Source organism: Pseudophryne corroboree, chromosome 8 (assembly GCF_028390025.1).
Source record: "Pseudophryne corroboree isolate aPseCor3 chromosome 8, aPseCor3.hap2, whole genome shotgun sequence".
NCBI lineage: Eukaryota > Metazoa > Chordata > Amphibia > Anura > Myobatrachidae > Pseudophryne > Pseudophryne corroboree.
In genome coordinates, this window is record NC_086451.1 from 260,234,711 (window position 1) to 260,257,786 (window position 23,076).

Consider the following 23,076-nt stretch of genomic DNA (forward strand, 5'->3'; position numbering starts at 1 on the left):
TAGCTCACTTTTGGCGTTTTAAGCTACTTTGAGCTCAAATTCGGGCAGTGTATATGGTCAGGTGATGAGCGATGTACACTGTTGCGCGCTCTTACTGTGGAAAGTGCTTCACCCCTTCCCCTGTGAACATCGCTGGGAACAGGTAAACTCGCTCAGTGTGTATGCACTGAGCTATTTTCCTGCCAGCGATGTTCACATCATCGCTGTGCATACACGCTAGGCAAAAACGCCCTGTGTGTATGCACCTTTACTATACTGCAGTCTGAGAAGGAGGTGTTTATTTACGAAGAATTTGATTTTCAAACCTGACACTTCTGAGCGCATTAATACCCGATATTTTAAAGGGCAATGCTTTACTAGCAAGACACAGCTAGTACAATAAAAAAACCCTGACATCTTAAAGAACTATAAATAGGCTTAGCATACAGGGGGTCATTCCGAGTTGATCGCTAGCTGCCGTTGTTTGCATCGCAGCGATCAGGCTAAAAATCTGCATTTCTGCGCATGCGTATGCACCGCAATGCGCAGGCACGTCGTACAGGTACAATGAGCATTGTGGGTTTGCACAGAGTCTAACGAACATGCCTGTCGCACGGCCGAACGCAGGAAGATTGACATGAAGTGGGCGTTTCTGGGTGGCAACTGACAGTTATCAGGGAGTGTTTGGAAAAACGCAGGCATGGCAGAAAAAACGCAGGTGTGGCTGGGCGTTCGCTGGGCGGGCGTGTGACGTCAAAAGCCGTCCCTCTGTCGTTAGAATCAACGCACATGAAGAGTAACTACAGGGCTGGTCTTGATTTGCACAAACAGATTTTGCAGGCGCTCTGCTGCACAAGCATTCGCACTTCTGCAAGGCAAAAATACACTCCCCTGTGGGCGGTGACAATGCGTTTGCACGGCTGTTAAAAACTGCTAGCGAGCGATCAACTCGGAATGACCCCCACTATCCCTTTAAAATGAGACACTCATGAATTACACATGTTCTGTGGCTACTTAAAACCAGGAGAAATTCAAGTTTGATGTCAGAACCTGTGTAATTCACGATTGTCCCAGTTTAAATGGACAGTCTGTTAAGACTAACTATAATGAACATTGGTTATGTATTTGCAATTGATAAATGGAGCAGAGGGTTACTATAAACAACTAATTTGTGTTGTAATATGAATTAGTACTCTGCAGCTTAATACAATAGGTATAAAGGCTACCAGCTTAGTGGTAGTTTGACACTAAGTACACACTATTATTACACAAGCCTTTAGGAATTGTATACTTAAAATAATATTGTTTTTTGAAATAGGATTAATATCAGGATTATGTTTCCTAATATTGGAAACTGGTATGACTTGTGTCCAAGTCATCTTTCTCTCCACATAAACAGGTCAGGTTATGAGGCAGTTCCCTTTATCACAGTCATGTGCAGTAAGTGATATCCCCAGGAATTCTACCTTATGTTTAACATAAGGAAAGTAGAGGAAAGAGTTTAGAAACATTGGAGGTCATTTCGAGTGATCGCTCGCTAGCTATTTTTTGCAGCGCATGCTATCAGATAGTCTCCGCCTATGGGGGAGTGTATTTTCGCTTTGCAAGTGTGCGAACCCTTGTGCAGCCGAGCGGTACAAAAACGTTTTGTGCAGTTTCTAAGTACATCTGAACTTACTCAGCCGCTGCAATAACTTCAGCCTCTCCGGTCCCGGAATTGACGTCAGACACCCACCCTGCAAACGCTTGGACACGCCTGCGTTTTTCTAACCACTCACTGAAAACGGTCAGTTGACACCCATGAACGCCTTCTTCCTGTCAATCCTCTTGTGATCGGCTGTGCGAATGGATTCTTCGTTAAATCCATCGCTCAGCACCAATCCGCTTTGTACCCGAAAGACGCGCCTGCACATTGCTGTGCATACGCATGCGCAGTTTTGACGCGTTTTAAACTGATTACATTAATTGGTGTATCAGGGGCCCTCACTGTATGATGACCTACATTGTGTCGCTATAAAATGTGTCTGCACTGGTTTCATGCATTAGATACAATAATTAGATAATATACATAAGGTGCATCTCTGGTGTGTTTATATGTGCTCCATCTTATCTCACACAACTACATATACTTATCATCTAACAGAATAAAGTAAAGACTAAAAATTACATGTACAATTAACAAAAATAGGAAACAAGTCTTTTAAAGTATAATAAAGAAAAAACAAAACAGTATTTTGTTTTAGCAAACTATTTTCTTGCATTTCCAAACTTGGCAGTAATCCCCATGCTGTGCCTTGCCAATGACCACCAACAGAGAGATACAATTACAGTCCTGTAAGTAATGTTCCCAATTTAACATCCTTCCACCTCACTGGAAATGCTGATTCTCACCCAGATTCCAGCGTGCTCCATCGTGTCATGGAGAATCTTATGCTTTGTTCTTCACTACCAGGTTTTACATTTGTTTCTCCATCAATGCGTAAAGCAGTGTTCAGTGGAATGTAGTCTTTTCCCTCCTATAATAGACATATAATGCACGTGATGTTAACATATGTAAAAAAAACCTTGTAAATAAAGAGTGACTTCTTGTGTCAGTGCATACAGTATAATGGGAAAGTCCAGATGTTACATTGGATTTCTGTAATCTGTATAACAGCACTTGTTGTAATATAGATATGTCCACATACACCTCTACTCAAATTGGGTCGAGAACTTTGTGACTGCATGGATCGCAGAAGTGCTAAAATCGCTATTTGGCTATGTGAACACACGAGGACTTAAACTGCAATCGATTTCTCGGAATACTACAACTCATGTTGACTTAGGCCGTAGGCCAAGTCATGCATCCCGCCACACACCTTTGTACGTGGTATGTGTATTATTGATATCTCTAATGTGACAAAATGCAATGCACAAGTTGGTGTGATATGATTTGTCGACAGTTATCAGGACGAGGATGTTGTCATGGTCACACTGTCGATATGTAGCATGTTGGCAATGACAATGTCGATATTCATCATGTGTACCTGGATGTTATGTTGACATGATAAATTGATGACAAACTGTCCCTGATGGTCTAGTGGTCTCTTACCTTCTCCCAGCGGCTCCAGTGCAGCTCCTGGGTCCAGCGGTCATGTGACCGTCACTTCTGGGTTAGACCTCTGAGGGCCCAGTGGTTTTTACAAGTATTTCCCCACTATCCCTTATCCTGCTTCCTAACCCTCCCCCTAATGCCTAACCCTAACCTCCCTCACCAGCAGCCTAGTGCTAACTCCACCCTAGTGCCTAACACTAATCACTCTCACCTGCAGCCTGACCGTAACCCTCTCTCTAGTGTCTAACCCTACCCTCCCTCACCCTCAGCCTAACCCCTACCCTCTCTCCAGTGCCTAATCCTAACCTCCCTCAGCTGCAGCCAAACCTTAGCCTCCCCCACCCACAGCCAAACCCCCCCTTCCCCAGCGGTGCCTAACCCTAACCGGTGCTATCCTCAGAATGTTGACATTTCACATGGCGACATGGTAACCATTGTCTAAATAATCATGTCCCCATTCAGAGGATTTCAACATGGTGCTGTCAACAGTTTGACCATGTGGAGATTCTAATGTTGACCACGAGTCCCCTGGATTCTGGCACTGGTATTGCATGCAGCTGATGTGTGTGATTCAGACAATAACCTGGGTGAAAAAGCACTAGGCTGTAGGCCAGTGATGGCTAACCTTCACACTCCAGCTGTTGTTGAACTACATATCCCAGCATGCCCTGCTACAGTTTTGTTACTTGGCCATGCTAAAACTGATGCAGGGCATGCTGGGATGTGTAGTTCAACAACAGCTGGAGTGCCAAGGTTAGCCATCACTGCTGTAGGCCAATACAAGTGAGCGATGCCATACATCATTGTGCTTAATCTGTGATTTAATACCAATTCCTTTGCTACAAAAATACAAATCTAAAGCACATAGGACACTATAGGTGACTAGATGTATTTACAAAGTGAATAAAACATTAACTACAGAAGTACAAAAGTCTAGTAATTGCTACATGTGGTGGAGCTTCTAAGTCATGCCATTTATCTCTCGCCAAAGTGTATGAGGACACATCTAGCCTTGTGCTTTTATAAGATCACCCAATTCCTTGTTGGTGCAATGTGTTCTCCTGTGGACTTTGTGCTGCTCTTATTCAGTGAGGCTCCATGTCAGAATCACCGTGCGAACTCTATTGATACCGGGTATAGGCACTGGTGGATATACTATGGTTTCTACTGGCCCCCTCATCGTCGTCTGTAGTTCTGCCTCTTTGTAGAGAGAGCGCAATATACCGTATAAAACACGAGATTAGCTTCATCCTTAAACAGCATATACAGTAAGCTAAGCAGGCGATGCAAATACCAGCTTCTAAGATCATACTGGACTATTTATATTGGAAAGAACACATTAGTGTTTACAACCAAAACATACCATAGTATGACGCTATGATAGAATTGTTACTCTGGATTTAACATAAGGCATTAAACACAAGCAAGATATATTTCATTATGTTCTCATTATATTTGTGAGTATCTGAAACCTGTTAAACTTACACCATCACCTAATCATCATAGGAAGAGTCAAAGAGCCAATGATTATGCAACACAAACAACTTATTACATCCAAACATGTTCTTAATAGATAACTGCAGATCTGTGTTTCCCAGCAATAGCTATATTCCTAATTCATTGTAGACATAAATTGTACTAGCTATCTACCCTGTCAGACAGAAAATATCTCTGTAATTCATATCCTCTCCCTGGCAGAGTAATACCCCTTTCACGCATTGTCCCCGGTTTTTGCCCGCTCTTTACCAGAGTCGGGCTGAGACCCGGGAATTTGCCTGCTTGATAGACCCAGAAAATTCCTGGGTCACATGTCTGGAAGAGGTATTAGTCATAGATAGATTTATATGAAACGTGTTCAATAATTTCATGTACGTACACATACTGATTTATTTTAAAAGATGAAACTGTTATGTACAAACCTGTTGAACATTTGCCTGAAGCAGGTCTCCTAAGCGCTCCACTAGGTCCATAAAAGTAGGTCTGTCTGTTGGGACTCCTTGCCAGCAATCCAACATTGTTTGGTATCTAGGAAAGAAAAAAATGAGTCTGTTTGCGGCATACTGTAATCCATCGCAAACAGTATATCAAATACATTTCTCTGACGTCCTAGTGTATGCTGGGGACTCCGTAAGGACCATGGGGAATAGACGGACTCCGCAGGAGACTGGGCACTCTAAAAGAAAGATTAGGTACTATCTAGTGTGCACTGGCTCCTCCCTCTATGCCCCTCCTCCAGACCTCAGTTAGATTTCTGTGCCCGGCCGAGCTGGATACACACTAGGGGCTCTCCTGAGCAAAATAATCACAATATATAGCCCCAGAGGCTATATATGTGATAATTACCCCTGCCAGAATCCATAAAAAAGCGGGAGAAAAGTCTGCGAAAAAGGGGCGGAGCTATCTCCCTCGGCACACTGGCGCCATTTTCTCTTCACAGTGTAGCTGGAAGACAGCTCCCCAGGCTCTCCCCTGTAGTTTTCAGGCTCAAAGGGTTAAAAAGAGAGGGGGGGCACTAAATTTAGGCGCAATATTGTTTATACAAGCAGCTATTGGGGAAAATTCACTCAGTGATAGTGTTTATCCCTACATTATATAGCGCTCTTGTGTGTGCTGGCATACTCTCTCTCTGTCTCCCCAAAGGGCTGTGTGGGGTCCTGTCCTCAGTCAGAGCATTCCCTGTGTGTGTGTGGTGTGTCGGTACGGCTGTGTCGACATGTTTGATGAGGAGGCTTATGTGGAGGCGGAGCAGATGCCGATAAATGGGATGTCGCCCCCTGTGGGCCGACACCAGAGTGGATGGATAGGTAGAAGGTATTAACCGACAGTGTCAACTCCTTACATAAAAGGCTGGATGACGTAACAGCTATGGGACAGCCGGCTTCTCAGCCCGCGCCTGCCCAGGCGTCTCAAAGGCCATCAGGGGCTCAAAAACGCCTGCTCCCTCAGATGGCAGACACAGATGTCGACACGGAGTCTGACTCCAGTGTCGACGAGGTTGAGACATATACACAATCCACTAGGAACATCCGTTACATGATCCCGGCAATAGAAAATGTGTTACACATTTCTGACATTAACCCAAGTACCACTAAAAAAAAGGGTTTTATGTTTGGGGAGAAAAAGCAGGCAGTGTTTTGTTCCCCCATCCAAGGACTGAATGAAGTGTGAAAAAGCGTGGGTTCCCCCGATAAGAAACTGATAATTTCTAAAAAGTTACTGATGGCGTACCTTTTCCCGCCAGAGGATAAGTTACGCTGGGAGATATCCCCTAGGGTGGATAAGGCGCTCACACGTTTGTCAAAAACGGTGGCACTGCCGTCTTAGGATACGGCCACTTGAAGGTACCTGCTGATAAAAAGCAGGAGGCTATCCTGAAGTCTGTATTTACACACTCAGGTACTAGACTGAGACCTGCAGATAGTGCTGCTGCAGCGTGGTCTGTAACCCTGTCAAACAGGGATACTCTTTTGCGAACATAAGACGTCGTCTCATATATGAGGGATGAACAGAGGGATATTTTGCCGGCTGGCATCCAGAATTAATGCAATGTCCATTCTGTCAGGAGGGTATTAGAGACCAGACACTGGACAGGTGATGCTGACTTTAAAAGGCACATAGAGCCTTATAAGGGTGAGGAATTGTTTGGGGATGGTCTCTGGGACCTCGTATCCACAGCAACAGCTGGGAAGAAAATTTTTTACCTCAGGTTTCCTCACAGCCTAAGAAAGCACTGTATTATCAGGTACAGTCCTTTCGGCTTCAGAAAAGCAAGCTGGTCAAAGGCGCTTCCTTTCTGCACAGAGACGAGGGAAGAGGGAAAAAGCTGCACCAGTCAGCCAGTTCCCAGAATCAAAATTCTTCCCCCGCTTCCTCTGAGTCCACCGCATGACGCGGGGGCTCCACAGGCGTAGCCAGGTACGGTGGGGGGCCGCCTCAAAAATTTCAGCGATCAGTGGGCTCGCTCACAGGTGGATCCCTGGATCCTTCAAGTAGTATCTCAGGGGTACAGGCTGGAATTCGAGGCGTCTCCCCCCCGCCGTTTCCTCAAATCTGCCTTGCCGACAACTCCCTCAGGCAGGGAGGCTGTGCTAGAGGCAATTCACAAGCTGTATTCCCAGCAGGTGATAGTCAAGGTGCCCCTACTTCAACAAGGACGGGGTTACTATTCCACACTGTTTGTGGTACCGAAACCGGACGGTTCGGTGAGACCCATTTTAAGTTTGAAGTCCTTGAACACATACATAAAAAATTTCAAGTTCAAGATGGAATCGCTCAGGGCGGTTATTGCAAGCCTGGAGGAGGGGGATTACATGGTATCCCTGGACATCAAGGATGCTTACCTACATGTCCCCATTTACCATCCTCACCAGGAGTACCTCAGATTTGTGGTACAGGATTGCCATTACCAATTCCAAACACTGCCGTTTGGACTGTCCACGGCACCGAGGGTCTTTACCAAGGTAATGGCAGAAATGATGATACTCCTTCGAAAAAAGGGAGTTTTTAATTATCCCGTACTTGGACGATCTCCTTATAAAGGCGAGGTCCATGGAGCAGTTGTTGGTCGGAGTAGCACTATCTCGGGAAGTGCTACAACAGCACGGATGGATTCTATACATTCCAAAGTCACAGCTGGTTCCTACCACACGCCTGCTGTTCCTGGGGATGGTTCTGGACACAGAACAGAAAAAAGTGTTTCTCCCGCAGGAGAAAGCCAAGGAGCTGTCATCTCTAGTCAGAGACCTCCTGAAACCAAAACAGGTATCGGTGCATCACTGCACACGAGTCCTGGGAAAAATGGTAGCTTCTTACGAAGCAAAATTCCATTCGGCAGGTTCCATGCAAGAACTTTTCAGTGGGACCTCTTGGACAAGTGGTCGGAATCGCATCTTCAGATGCATCGGCTGATAACCCTGTCTCCAAGGACCAGGGTATCTCTACTGTGGTGGCTGCAGAGTGCTCATCTTCAAGAGGGCCGCAGATTCGGCATACAGGACTGGGTCCTGGTAACCACGGATGCCAGCCTTCGAGGCTGGGGGGCAGTCACACAGGGAAGAAATTTCCAAGGACTTTGGTCAAGTCAGGAGTCGTCCCTACACATAAATATTCTGGCAAGGCCTCGGCATCAAAACCAGCCGGTACTGATCCAATCAGACAACATCACGGCAGTCGCCCATGTAAACCGACAGGGCGGCACAAGAAGCAGGATGGCGATGGCAGAAGCCACAAGGATTCTCCGATGGGCGGAAAATCACGTCTTAGCACTGTCAGCAGTGTTCATTCCGGGAGTGAACAACTGGGAAGCAGACTTCCTCAGCAGACACGACCGACACCCGTGAGAGTGGGGACTTCATCCAGAAGTCTTCCAACTGTTGGTAAACCGTTGGGAAAGGCCACATGTGGACATGATGGCGTCCCGCCTCAACAAAAAGCTAAAGAGATATTGCGCCAGGTCAAGGGACCCTCAGGCGATAGCTGTGGACGCTCTAGTGACACCGTGGGTGTACCAGTCGGTTTATGTGTTCCTTCCTCTGCCTCTCATACCAAAGGTACTGAGAATAATAAGAAGGCGAGGAGTAAGAACGATACTCGTGGTTCCGGATTGGCCAAGAAGAGCTTGGTACCCGGAACTTCAAGAAATGTTATCAGAGGACCCATGGCCTCTACCGCTCAGACAGGATCTGCTGCAGCAGGGGCCCTGTCTGTTCCAAGACTTACCGCGGCTGCGTTTGACGGCATGGCGGTTGAATTCCGGATCCTAAAGGAAAAGGGCATTCCGGAGGAAGTCATTCCTACGCTGATAAAAGCCAGGAAAGAAGTAACTGCAAACCATTATCACCGCATTTGGCGAAAATATGTTGCGTGGTGTGAGGCCAGGAAGGCCCCTACAGAGGAATTTCAGCTGGGTCGTTTTCTGCACTTCCTACAGTCGGGAGTGACTATGGGCCTAAAATTGGGTTCCATTAAGGTCCAGATTTCGGCTCTGTCGATTTTCTTCCAGAAAGAACTGGCTTCACTGCCTGAAGTTCAGACTTTTGTAAAGGGAGTGCTTCATATACAGCCGCCTTTTGTGCCTCCTGTGGCACCTTGGGATCTCAATGTGGTGTTGAGTTTCCTAAAATCACATTGGTTTGAACCACTTAAAACTGTGGATCTGAAATATCTCACGTGGAAAGTGGTCATGTTATTGGCCTTGGCTTCGGCCAGGCGTGTGTCAGAATTGGCGGCTTTGTCATGTAAAAGCCCTTATCTGATTTTCCATATGGATAGGGCAGAATTGAGGACTCGTCCCCAGTTTCTCCCTAAGGTGGTATCAGCTTTTCACTTGAACCAACCTATTGTGGTGCCTGCGGCTACTAGGGACTTGGAGGATTCCAAGTTACTGGACGTAGTCAGGGCCTTGAAAATTTATGTTTCCAGGACGGCTGGAGTCAGGAAAACTGACTCGCTTTTTATCCTGTATGCACCCAACAAAATAGGTGCTCCTGCTTCTAAGCAGACTATTGCTCGCTGGATTTGTAGCACAATTCAGCTGGCGCATTCTGCGGCTGGATTGCCGCATCCTAAATCAGTGAAAGCCCATTCCACGAGAAAGGTGGGCTCATCTTGTGCGGCTGCCCGAGGGGTCTCGGCTTTACAACTTTGCCGAGCTGCAACTTGGTCAGGGGCAAACACGTTTGCTAAATTCTACAAATTTGATACCCTGGCTGAGGAGGACCTTGAGTTCTCTCATTCGGTGCTGCAGAGTCATCCGCACTCTCCCGCCCGTTTGGGAGCTTTGGTATAATCCCCATGGTCCTTACGGAGTCCCCAGCATCCACTAGGACGTCAGAGAAAATAAGAATTTACTCACCGGTAATTCTATTTCTCGTAGTCCGTAGTGGATGCTGGGCGCCCATCCCAAGTGCGGATTGTCTGCAATACTTGTATATAGTTATTGCCTAACTAAAGGGTTATTGTTGAGCCATCTGTTGAGAGGCTCAGTTATATTTCATACTGTTAACTGCGTATAATACCACGAGTTATACGGTGTGATTGGTGTGGCTGGTATGAGTCTTACCCGGGATTCAAAATCCTTCCTTATTGTGTCAGCTCTTCCGGGCACAGTATCCTAACTGAGGTCAGGAGGAGGGGCATAGAGGGAGGAGCCAGTGCACACCAGATAGTACCTAATCTTTCTTTTAGAGTGCCCAGTCTCCTGCGGAGCCCGTCTATTCCCCATGGTCCTTACGGAGTCCCCAGCATCCACTACGGACTACGAGAAATAGAATTACCGGTGAGTAAATTCTTATTATTACAGATTGTGTCTCCCATATCCAAAATGCTTGGGAACAGAAGTATTATAGAGTTAGGATTTTTCCATATTTTGGAATATTTGCATTCCATAATGAGACGTCTTAGGGATGGGGCCCAAGTCTAAACACAGAGTGCATTTATGTTTCATATAATCCTTATATACAAGTCTGAAGGTAATTTTATACAATACTTTTAAAAATGTTGTGCATGACAAAAAGTGTGTGTACATATTCAGTACAAAATTAATTTATGTTTCATATAAACCTTATACACAAAGGTGTAAGGTGTAAGGTCACATCAAATTCTAACCTACCACCACTTTATAGCCACCACTTAATAGAATTTGTCAGCATCTCTCCTCAAAGATTGTTTTAGTTGCACTTATAGCAAATAAATGAATCATGAGTTTAAAGTGACATTGGGGCTGTCTTTATTATGTGTGGAACTTTTATGTGCTTAAAGCTTTGTTTTATACTAAGTGAAATATGGCTAGATATGTGCTAGTATGTAGTAGTGAAATGGGATGGCACAAGATGCTTCCTAAAGCATACTTAAAAATATAGGATGAGAAAATTATCTCTACCCTCTCCAAATAGTCTCATCTCAAATCTGCTAGTGGCTGATGGAAATATCTGCTAGTCCGCAATATCTTCCTCTTATGCTTGTTAGCAAAACCTAGGAGCGCTTGCACAAATCGAGGTAGCACGGCACCACCAGAGAGGCATTTGTTCCTCAGCCATTTTATTCTTCATACTGTAAATTAAGCCAACTGCAAGCAAGAGATGAATGGAGGACACAGTAATGCAATACACATACACCGCTCTAAAAAATAAGATTTATAGTGCAAGAGGTCATGTCCCTAGTCAGCACAAGAAGATATTGGGGTGCTTGGTGACACCTCAGTCACCACTTTAATGGAGTTCCTGTGATAAAGCTGACTGTGCCATAAAATGATGGAGCTTTCTGTGCCAGAAAATGATGGAGCTGTCTGTGTCAGAAAATGATGGAACTGTAGGTGCCAGAAAATGATGAAACTGTAGGTGCCAGAAAATGATGGCGTTGTCTGTGCCAGAGAATGATGGCACTATCTGTACCAGAAAATTATGGAACTGTAGGTCCTAGAAAATGATGGAGCTGTCTGTGCCAGAAAATGATGATGCTTATGTAGCAGAAAATGATGGAGTTGCCTGTAAGTAGCTGAAAATGATGAAGCTGAATGTGCCAGAAAATAATGAAATCGCCTGTACCATAAAATTATAGAACTGTTTGTGTCAGAACATGAAGGAGCTGCATATGCCAGATATTCATCTGTATTCCATAGAAAAACTGTCATCCACGTTTTCAAGATTTATTGCTGTATAATAAATTGTATATTGTATATTATGTAATAACATTAGTAAGCATGTATTCTTACATTTCAGGAGTACAGTACTCTGGCGGTCTCATGCGGGTTCCTTCTTTCAGTCGGCAACAGAAGTCCTCATCTATCTGGACACCGGGGTAGGGAGAAGCACCTAGTTGAAAGTCAAATACAAATAATATATTTACTCTCGCAATGTTATAATACACAATTAAATACTCTTTTCATTAAGAAAAACAATTATAGGTATTCGTTTTCTGGATGCACAAAATAATTAGTAGTTTCCAAGCTACTGTTTTATGCATTTAAATCAATTAGAATTTCTCTACAACTTTATTTTTTAGAATTTTGATTTGTAAAGTATAATATCTGGATGAGCATTGGGACACAGAAAAAAGAAAGGGGAAAGGGGGATTTCAAACTGATTAACATGCCAAAGTAACAGTTTTCTGCTTTCCAATACATAATACAGCTTACAGGCCAGTATTTACACTTAGTTAACTACTGCAGTAATTACAAAAAAATGCTAAACCACACAGGTCAATGAAAAACAAAGAAATTATAATCGGGAATATACAGTAAGCAGATGCTATATAGGGGTATTAGTTGTAGAGAACTGGGGGGAGTGATACAGTACTGCAGGTTTATCTACCATGGTCAAGTGTTTTATATATTCTGTTATTAGGATTAATCAGGTGCCTTGTTATAAACAAGCCAAGCTGACCATATATTATAGAATTTGGACAGAACATTTAAAAAAAAAAAAAAGAGTTATTCATAGCAAAAAGGAAAGATGGAAAGAAGAACCCACCAACTATGAAGGGTCCAAAAACATGATAACTTTTTTTAAAAGTTGTATATTGATAATTACCATTACCGTCCGTCTAGCAATAGTACAACATCAAAATTTCAAGAAAGTAACCCACACAACCTTTTCCTGTAGTTACTAATATTATAGATTACAAAAAATAGACTGCAAGACCATTGCCAAAGTAGACTGGTAAGTACACCCATTCTTCACTAAGGGCCTGAATCAGTGTTGTAAGGAAGATGTGCAGAATGTAGCCTGTGGAACTACGAATCCCATCATTCTCTGCCAGAAAAGTGCTTTCTGGGTGCTCAGGGACTTGTAACTCTACAAACTGCTACAGAGCCAGGAGTTTGCTCTCTTTATTAAGATGACTAATTCTTTACAAATGGTTCCATTAGTGTCAGATTTGTTTTGGTGTGATCAGGTGTCCTGCAAGCAGGAAAGTTCAGCGGACAGTGAGGTTACCCCCAATGTGTATAAGGCTATGGCGCAGCATGTGTGAGGCTATGGGTGCATGGCAAGTGATATTCTCACCCCGGGTCTAGAGCTGAACAGTTATCTTACATTTTTTCTTCATGCATCTGCAAATAGTTACTTTTTATGAAATGTAAAGTTGGTAAAGTAAAAATTATTCATACTGTAGGTGCAACAGGTGGTAACCAGAGACGATTTTAATGTACTGATACACCCAGTACTGGTTTTAGGTGAGGGACCTGAGGGTACGGCTGCAGTCACCATACAGGCATCCACCTGCTCCACACACAATGTTAGGCACCCGCACAATGGCTGCAGCAGGTGCCGGGGGCTGTGTGGGCACCCGTCTGCAGCCGACACCTACTTGACCTCTAGCGTCTAGAGGAGAGCGGGGACACAGATGCTAGAGGTCCTACTTGACCTTTAGCATCTGGCAACGGGAACGCTGGCAGTGGGTGAAGATGCAGAAATGCATCTTCTCTCATGTAAACCTCTGACAACGAGCAGGAAACCCCTGGCAACGAGCAGGAAACCCCTGGCAACGAGCAGGAAACCCCTAGTAATGAGCATGAAACCCCTGGCAATAAACATGAAACCCCTGGCACAAGAATTAAACCACTGGCAACAAGAATGAAACATCTAGTAATGAGCATGAAACCTCTGGCAATAAACATGAGACCCCTGGCAGTGAGCAGGAAACCCCTGGCAACAATCAGGAAACCCCTGGCAATGAGCATGCAACTAGAGCACAAAACCCTTGGCAACGAGCATGAGAACCCTTGTAATGAGCAGGAACCCCCTGGCAGTGAGCAAGAGACCCCTGGCAATGAGCATGAAACCCCTGGCAATGAGCATGGAACCCAGAGCATGAAACCCTTCCAATGAGGATAAGACCCCTCGCAACGAGCAGGTAATTTAAAAGTAATTAGAAGCCTTACTGTGGGGCATAATTTGCAATGGACATTATTGTGTGTTGAGCATAAAATGGTGCCAGGGGTATAAGTATATGTTGCATAAGGTGTAATGGGCATTACAGTGGATGGCATGATGTGTGGCATAATGTGTAATGGGCATTACGGTGTGTGGCATAATATGTAATGGGCATTATGGTGTGTGGCATAATGTGTAAGGGGCATTACAATAAGGAGGAAAAATTCTAAATAATGTAAAGGGCATGAATCAGGGTTTTTTCTCCTGTGTTTTTGTCTTTCCTGTGTTGTGTAAGGGACTCTACCGGGCATAATGTGTATAAGGGACTCTGCTCTACTGTGGTGTAATGTGTGTAAGGGGCTCTAAAATGGCATAATGTGTATAAGGTAGTGATGAGCGGGTTCGGTTCCTTGGGATCCGAACCCCCCCGAACTTCACCCATTTTACACGGTTCCGAGGCAGCCTCGGATCTTCCCGCCTTGCTCGGTTAACCCGAGCGCGCCCGAACGTCATCATCCCGCTGTCGGATTCTTGCGAGATTCGTATTCTATATAAGGAGCCGCGCGTCGCCGCCATTTTCACTCGTGCATTGGAGATGATAGCGAGAGGACGTGGCTGCGTTCTCTCAGTTTCTGTGATCAGTGTGCTGCAAATATCTATGCTCAGTGTGCTGCAAATATCTGTGCTCAGTGTGCTTGCAAATATCTGTGCTCAGTGTGCTGAAAATATCTACTTTCTCTGCCAGAAAAACGCTCCATATCTGTGCTGCATTGTAGTATATAGTAGGAGGACAGTGCAGAATTTTGCTGTGACCACCAGTATATATATATAGCAGTACGGTACAGTAGTTCACTGCTCTACCTCTGTGTCGTCAAGTATACTATGCATCCATACTGTGCTGCATTTTAGTTGTGCGCAGTATATAGTAGGAAGACAGTGTAGAATTTTGCTGACCACCAGTATATATATATATATATATATATAGCAGTACGGTACAGAAGTCCACTGCTCTACCTCTGTGTCGTCAAGTATACTATGCACCCATACCTGTGCTGCATTTTAGCTGTGCGCAGTATATAGTAGGAGGACAGTGCAGAATTTTGCTGACCACCAGTATATATATAGCAGTACGGTACAGTAGTCCACTGCTCTAACTCTGTGTCGTCAAGTATACTATGCATCCATACCTGTGCTGCATTTTAGTTGTGCGCAGTATATAGTAGGAGGACAGTGCAGAATTTTGCTGACCACCAGTATATATATAGCAGTACGGTACAGTAGTCCACTGCTCTACCTCTGTGTCGTCAAGTATACTATGCATCCATACCTGTGCTGCATTTTAGTTGTGTGCAGTATATAGTAGGAGGACAGTGCAGAATTTTGCTGACCACCAGTATATATATAGCAGTACGGTACAGCAGTCCACTGCTCTACCTCTGTGTCCTCAAGTATACTATGCATCCATACCTGTGCTGCATTTTAGCTGTGCGCAGTATATAGTAGGTGGACAGTGCAGAATTTTGCTGACCACCAGTATATATATTTCAGTATGGTACAGTAGTCCACTGCTCTAACTCTGTGTCGTCAAGTATACTATGCATCCATACCTGTGCTGCATTTTAGTTGTGCGCAGTATATAGTAGGAGGACAGTGCAGAATTTTGCTGACCACCAGTATATATATAGCAGTACGGTACAGTAGTCCACTGCTCTACCTCTGTGTCGTCAAGTATACTATGCATCCATACCTGTGCTGCATTTTAGTTGTGTGCAGTATATAGTAGGAGGACAGTGCAGAATTTTGCTGACCACCAGTATATATATAGCAGTATGGTACAGCAGTCCTTCTCTACCTCTGTGTCGTCAAGTATACTATGCATCCATACCTGTGCTGCATTTTAGTTGTGCGCAGTATATAGTAGGAAGACAGTGCAGAATTTTGCTGTGACCACCAGTATATATATATATATATATATATATATATATATAGCAGTACGGTACAGTAGTCCACTGCTCTACCTCTGTGTCGTCAAGTATACTATGCATCCATAACTGTGCTGCATTTTAGTTGTGCACAGTATATAGTAGGAGGACAGTGCAGAATTTTGCTGACCACCAGTATATATATAGCAGTATGGTACAGTAGTCCACTGCTCTACCTCTGTGTCGTCAAGTATACTATGCATCCATACCTGTGCTGCATTTTAGTTGTGCGCAGTATATAGTAGGAGGACAGTGCAGAATTTTGCTGACCACCAGTATATATATATATATATAGCAGTACGGTACAGTAGTCCACTGCTCTACCTCTGTGTCGTCAAGTATACTATGCATTCATACTTGTGCTGCATTTTAGTTGTGCGCAGTATATAGTAGGAGGACAGTGCAGAATTTTGCTGACCACCAGTATATATATAGCAGTACGGTACAGTAGTCCACTGCTCTACCTCTGTGTCGTCAAGTATACTACAAAAGTTCAGTAAAATGACCCAAAAATCAAAATTAAAAGCGTAAACTTGCCAATATGCCATTTACGACACGGAGTGGCAAGGAACGGCTGAGGCCCTGACCTATGTTCATGGCTAGTGGTTCAGATTCACATGAGGATGGAAGCACTCATCCTCTCGCTAGAAAACTGCAGTGCCACTCCTAGATGGGCCAGGTGTTTGTGTCGACCACTTGGGTCGCTTAGCTTAGTCACACAGCTACCTCATTGCACATCTTATTTTCTTTGCATCATGTGCTGTTTGGGGACTATTTTTTAAATCTGCCATCCTGTCTGACACTGCAGTGCCACTCCTAGATGGGCCAGGTGTTTGTGTCGGCCACTTGGGTCGCTTAGCTTAGTCACACAGCTACCTCATTGCACCTCTTTTTTTCTTTGCATCATGTGCTGTTTGGGGACTATTTTTTAAATCTGCCATCCTGTCTGACACTGCAGTGCCACTCCTAGATGAGCCAGGTGTTTGTGTCGGCAACTTGGGTCGCTTAGCTTAGCCATCCAGCGACCTCGGTGCAAATTTTAGGACTAAAAATAATATTGTGAGGTGTGAGGTGTTCAGAATAGACTGGAAATGAGTGAAAATTATGGTTATTGAGGTTAATAATACTATGGGATCAAAATGACCCCCAAATTCTATGATTTAAGCTGTTGTTGAGGGTTTTTTGTAAAAAAACACCCGAATCCAAAACACACCCGAATCCGACAAAAAAATTTCAGGGAGGTTTTGCCAAAACGCGTCCGAATCCAAAACACGGCCGCGGAACCAAATCCAAAACCAAAACACAGAACCCGAAAAATTTCCAGTGCACATCACTAGTATAAGGGGTATTACTGTGCGGTGTAATGTGAATTGGTACTATTCTGTGACCACGCCCCTTCCCCATGAAGCCGCACCCCTATGTTTTACCATACGTAGAGGCACATGCTAACCCTCTTTTGCATCGTATGGGGAGGGGGTGGCTTGGCGCCAAAGGAAACTTTAGCCCTGGGCTCCACAAGGTCTAGAAGAACTGCATACAACAAGGCATGCAGGGGACTATATGGAGAAATCGAAATGTCCTTTTAAATCTAATTTACTAATGTGTTAATAAAGTTTGCAGCTCCTGATACTGGTAAATATGTTTTGTTTTCTTTTTTTCCCCTTCAACTATGATCAGAAATTCATATTTGAAACTTATATTATTCCTTTGCTCTCAAGTTTTGTTAAAGGGCACAGTTTTTATGTTACAGTATATCTACGTGTCAAGTGTCAAATATATTAAAAATGCCGACTTTGTTGGCCACCAATTGTACAACCCTGCATTACCATATAGGTAAATAAATAACCAAAACAGCGTCACAAGATTGTTATTGCTCTATTATATGATATGGGAAGAATTTTCTCACTTCTTTTATAACAGCTTGTAAATAAATAGGAACATAGCAATGCATATAACAGCGGGTGTAGTACGGCTGACTGGCGGTCAGGAGACCGCCGGTCAGCTTACCGACGCTGGGATCCCGGCAGCATACCGACGCCGGGATCCCGGCGGGGAGGGGCGAGTGCAGCAAGCCCCATGGCATTTGGTAAGCCATGGGGCACCAGCAGCTTCTGCTGATTAAAATGATATGCGGCATGCCTACATTCTGTGTGTAGCATTTCATATGCAGATGCAGCCACAGTCGCATACAGAATATAGGCATGCCGCATATAATTTTATTCTGCAGAGGCTGCTTGTGCATCCTAGTTACATAGCAATGCAAATAAGATGCATTTTCATCAAAAAAAAGGTGCCCGACATTAGCAGAGCTGCCAGCTGACTCACGCCAGGCATCTCCTGTTGCATTTAGGCAAGATTAATGAGGACACATCTGTATCCAAGCAGAGGCAGAGGTTAGAGTGTTAGCGGCTGTGTGAGTGCTGTGTGTGAGTGGGTTGGTTGTGCCATAGTGTTCGGCAGTGCCGTAACTAGACATTTTAGCGATGTGTGCAAAAAACAGCATTGGCTCCCCCTCCCCAACATCATATTTATAACATGGCCAGTGTGCGCCGCAGGCGCGTGCCAAAAATATAGGGGTGTGGCTTCATGGGGAAGAAGCGTGGCCACAAAATAATACCTATGCATATTATGCCACACAGTAGTGCCACGTACACATATTATGGCAGGCAGAGTCCCCTTTTACACATTATGGCAGGCAGAGTCCCCCTTTTACACATTAAGGCAGGATAGGTCCCCCTATTACACATTATGGCAAGCAGAGACCCCCTTTTACACAGTACAACAGGCAGAGCCCTCTTTTACACATTACGGCAGGATAGGTCCCCTTTTACACATTATGGCAGGCAGAGTCCCCCCTTTTACACAGTACGGCAGGCAGATTCCCCCTTTTACACATTACGGCAGGCAGAGTCCCCCTTTTATACATTACGGCAGGCAGAGTCCCCCTTTTACACGTTACGGCAGACAGAGAACCCCTTTCACACATTACGGCAGGATAGGTCCCCCTTTTACACATTATGGCAGAGTCCTCCTTTTACACAGTACGGCAGGCAGATTCCCCCTTACACCCCCCTAGCCTTAGAGTGTAGTGTACTGTAGTGAAGTGTACTGTAGTATAGTGTAGAGTAGTATAGTGTAGTGTAGTGTAGTGCAGTATAGTGTAGTGTAGTGTACTGTAGTGAAGTGTAGTGTAATATAGTGTAGTGTAGTGTCTGTGTAGGCACTTACGTGATGTGTACATTCTTCCAGTGCTGTTGCTGGATCCTGACTCCTCTGCACAGTCTGTCCACTTCACAGGCAGAGAGAGGGCGAGCCGCGGGAGCGCAGCAGCACAGGCGGGCTATCCTGTTCAGTGTTGCTGCTGACTTTACACAGCATGACAGCGAGCGATCAGCTGGTTGGAGCTTGGGGCTGCTGAGGGCACCAGGAACAGGGGAGTGGGAGGGTAGCCCTCAACTGGAGGGATATGCGGCCACTCGGGGGGGGGGGTTATGTAGAAGGTGCACCCAAAGGGCAAGTGCGCTGTGGGCAATGCACCTTCTGCACACACCTAGTTACGCCCCTGGTGTTTGGCATATGTGTAAGGGGCATTATGCGTGTCATGTTTATAAATGCATTAATAATGTGCAGCAAATGTGTAAGGGGCACTATGAGTGTCATTATGTGTATAAGGGCATTAATAATGGGGGTCATTCCGAGTTGTTCGCTCGCTAGCAGTTTTTAGCAGTCGTGCAAATGAATTGTCGCCACCCACTGGGGAGTGTATTTTCGCTTTGCAGAAGTGCGAACGTTTGTGCAGCAGAGCGCCTGCAAAATCTTTTTGTGTAAAACAAGACAAGCCCTGTAGTTACTCTTCATGTGCGTTGATTCTAACGATCGAGGGACGGCTTTTGACGTCACACACCCGCCCAGCGAACGCCGAGCCACGCCTGTGTTTTTTCTGCCACACCTGCGTTTTTTTTAAGCACTCCCTTGAAACAGTCAGTTGACACCCAGAAACGCCCTCTTTCAGTCAATCTCCTTGCGGCTGGCTGTGCAATTGGAATCGTTGCTAGAACCAGTGCAAAATCACAATAGACTTTGTACCCGTACAATGCGCGTGCACATTGAGGTGCATACGCATGCACAGATTAGCCGTTTTTTTCCACTGATCGATACGCAGCGAACAACGGAAGCTAACGATCAACTCAAAATGACCCCCAATGTGTGGTATATGTGTAAGGGGTACTGTGTGTGTCATGTGTATAAGGGCATCAATAAAGTGCAGCATATGTGTAAGGGGCATTATGTGTATAATGGCATTAATAAAAGTTGGCATAATGTGTAAGGTGCATTATGTTTATAAGGACATTAATAATGTGTGTCATATGTGTAAGGGGCATTACTGTGTAGTATTATGTGTATAAATGCATTGCTAATGTGTGGTATTATGTGTATAAGGTGCTCTACTGGCCACTACTGTGTGGTCTAATGTGAATAAAGAGCAATATGGTGTGGTGCAATGTGAATAAGGAGCAATTCAGTGTGAAGTAATGTGAATAAGGGGCACTACTGTGAGCAGTAACGTATATAAGGTAAAGTGGTACTACTGTGTGATGTAACGTGAATTAGGGACACTATCTCATGATAAAATGTTAAAAAGTTGCACTACTCTGTGGGATAATTTGAATTGGAGGTACTATTGTGTGGCCATGCCCATTGCCAGCAAAAACCCACCCCTTTTTGGGCTGTGCACCGAATGTGCGCACTATCCCTATTTTAAATATAGGGGGTATGAACACCAAAATGAGGACTGCTATGGGTGAGGGTTGATGGTGCTGGGAAAGGGGTGCAGGGTCAGAGGCGGGACTAGCGGTGGTACTAGGGGGCATAAGATAAAATCTTGCCTAGGGCAACATATTGGTTAGGGCCGGCTCTGAGGGTGTGTGTCCAGGCTCAAATATAAATATATAAATTGCAACGAACAAATAAAGTTATCCAGTATTTAAAGGATGCATGCAAAAGCAACCAGTATTTGCCCTGCATGCAAAATAAATAAATAAATAAATAAATGTATTTACCCCCTTGCATTGCAGCATGGTTTATACAGTACAGTATATGAGCACAATTGCTTGCTCTTTTGGCACAATAATCCATAGATATCCTTATTATGCAGGAATATTTCACACAGAAGTCCATATCTATTGAACAAGTACTGTATAGACTATAATCATAAAAAACAATATCTTGTGCAGGAGTCATGAATGGTTAATTAATCTGTCCATATTTCCCCCAAAAGATGATACTGTAATCACACACCAAACTAAACATAGTCACACCGTCATTGTGCCTAAACTGGTTTTGGAAGTGCTTGTAAAAGAACAAGCCAATATTACAGCAATATACCACAACAATTCATGAATCATTCCTTAGATGAACAGTAATATAAATGCTTTTCATAGTTAGGTCCTTTATATGTTGTCTTATTCCCAGTCATGGGAATTTTTCTGTTTCAGCGGTGGGCGCTAATCGCACTTCCGCTGTGTCTTTACTCAGGGAGATGCACAAATATGCAAAAGTCGTAGGAGGCGTCAGTAATTAAAATACTCCCACTGCAGGCTTCTGTGATCCACTGCTGCGATGACCCAGAATCGGATCAACTGGGTGACCATTGGACATCTGAGTAACTGTCAGGTTAGTCATGTTGCCTGGTAAATTCATGTTCCTTGAGCCAGTGAGGCTGCAGCCATTGACTTCAGCACGACCCCTTTTTCTGGAACGCTGCTGGTCACCACCCCTAAACACAAGCAGCATGTCAATCATATGCTGCAGCGTTTGTGGCACTGCAAGTGACATTGCGGCTCTAGATCTGTACGATCTAAAAATATAGGAGATGGCGTAAACATTGGGTTTATGGACATCTCTGAATTAGGCCTATGACGTTCTATGTTCTGCCGAGGATACACAGCAACGCAGCACTGCATTGTCTTCCACTTAACTGTTCTTTCTTTTTCTTATCCTATCATCTTTATAGGAATATTCAATTTGTTAAATACACAGCTAAACGTTCCACTTATTTGTTCTTATGTATACAGTATTATAAGTCACTGTGAAATAAACTTATTAGACAATTAGAACAAAACGTGATATTGCTTGTGACACATTTTATAATTCCTAACCCCAGAAGTGACTGTTTCTATGTGTGACACTACTGGCCTTCAACCACTCAACATAAGATTACATAAACAGCGTAGGCTGAATAGTAGTATCTCGAAGAGTCAAACTATGATTGACACTAAATCAAACATATCAACGGCAAACAGGGCTGGATTTAGTTTTGTTGGAACCCCCTGGCAACTGACTTGTGGGGGCTCCTTTGAATAAAACTGTCACTATGAGTTACTAGCGATGCTATTAAAAATCCAGATACTCCCAGCAGCACCACAATTTGTGAAACACACTCTAGTACCCACAGTTCACATTATGACACACAGAAACCCCAGTTCACATATGTCACAGTGCCACCCCCCCCCAATACTGGTGTTATGTTTGCAGGCACCCCTAGGTCACCAACAATCTTGCCTCTAGATAATCTGGCAAAGCCAGATGGTTCCAGCATGATTCTGGAAATATAGCCGCTAGATTTAAAGTGTAAATTAGTTTTATGACAAAAGCATCCTGGTTTAAATGAATTGCCACTTTCAATCTAGTGTCTACATTGCGGGTGTCATGCTGGGACTAGCAAATCAGAGCCTGTTACATGTGGTCCGTCATTTTTTCATGTGCTAGAGATGCATAAAACATAACTTTGCAGGAATCAAAAGATCACGATCTTAAACATTGTTATTCATTACGATGGACATTTTCCCTTCTGTTGCCATAACATTACCTTGAATATAAACATTGTATAGGAAAGGTTTAATTTACCATTATAACTTACCCAATGAAAAGATCTCCCATAACAGTACTCCAAAGGACCACACATCACTTTGTGTGGTGTATATTTTATCAAAAATTGCTTCAGGTGCCATCCACTTAAGAGGTAACCGTGCCTGTGAGTGGAATAACCATATATGAAAATTCTGCTGACACAGCTGGAACATGAATTAATAACCTCTGCCAGGGAACATCTTCCATTAAACACTATGTAATCAGCTCATATGGCTTTTCA

The 23,076-nt window shown here is 44.1% G+C and overlaps 1 protein-coding gene across 1 annotated transcript in view; it reads right to left on the reverse strand.

Moving 5' to 3' along the window:
* The window catches only part of LOC134948917 (vascular endothelial growth factor receptor kdr-like), a 334,002-nt gene that overhangs the window by 36,422 nt on the left and 274,504 nt on the right, over positions 1-23,076 (reverse strand). Inside the window, exons 24-27 of the mRNA XM_063937198.1 lie at positions 22,846-22,957; positions 11,784-11,883; positions 4,993-5,098; positions 2,371-2,495 (exon numbers count right to left, since the gene is read on the reverse strand). Of these exons, the coding sequence (XP_063793268.1) occupies positions 2,371-2,495; positions 4,993-5,098; positions 11,784-11,883; positions 22,846-22,957 (443 nt within the window). The remainder of the gene's footprint in view (positions 1-2,370; positions 2,496-4,992; positions 5,099-11,783; positions 11,884-22,845; positions 22,958-23,076) is intronic.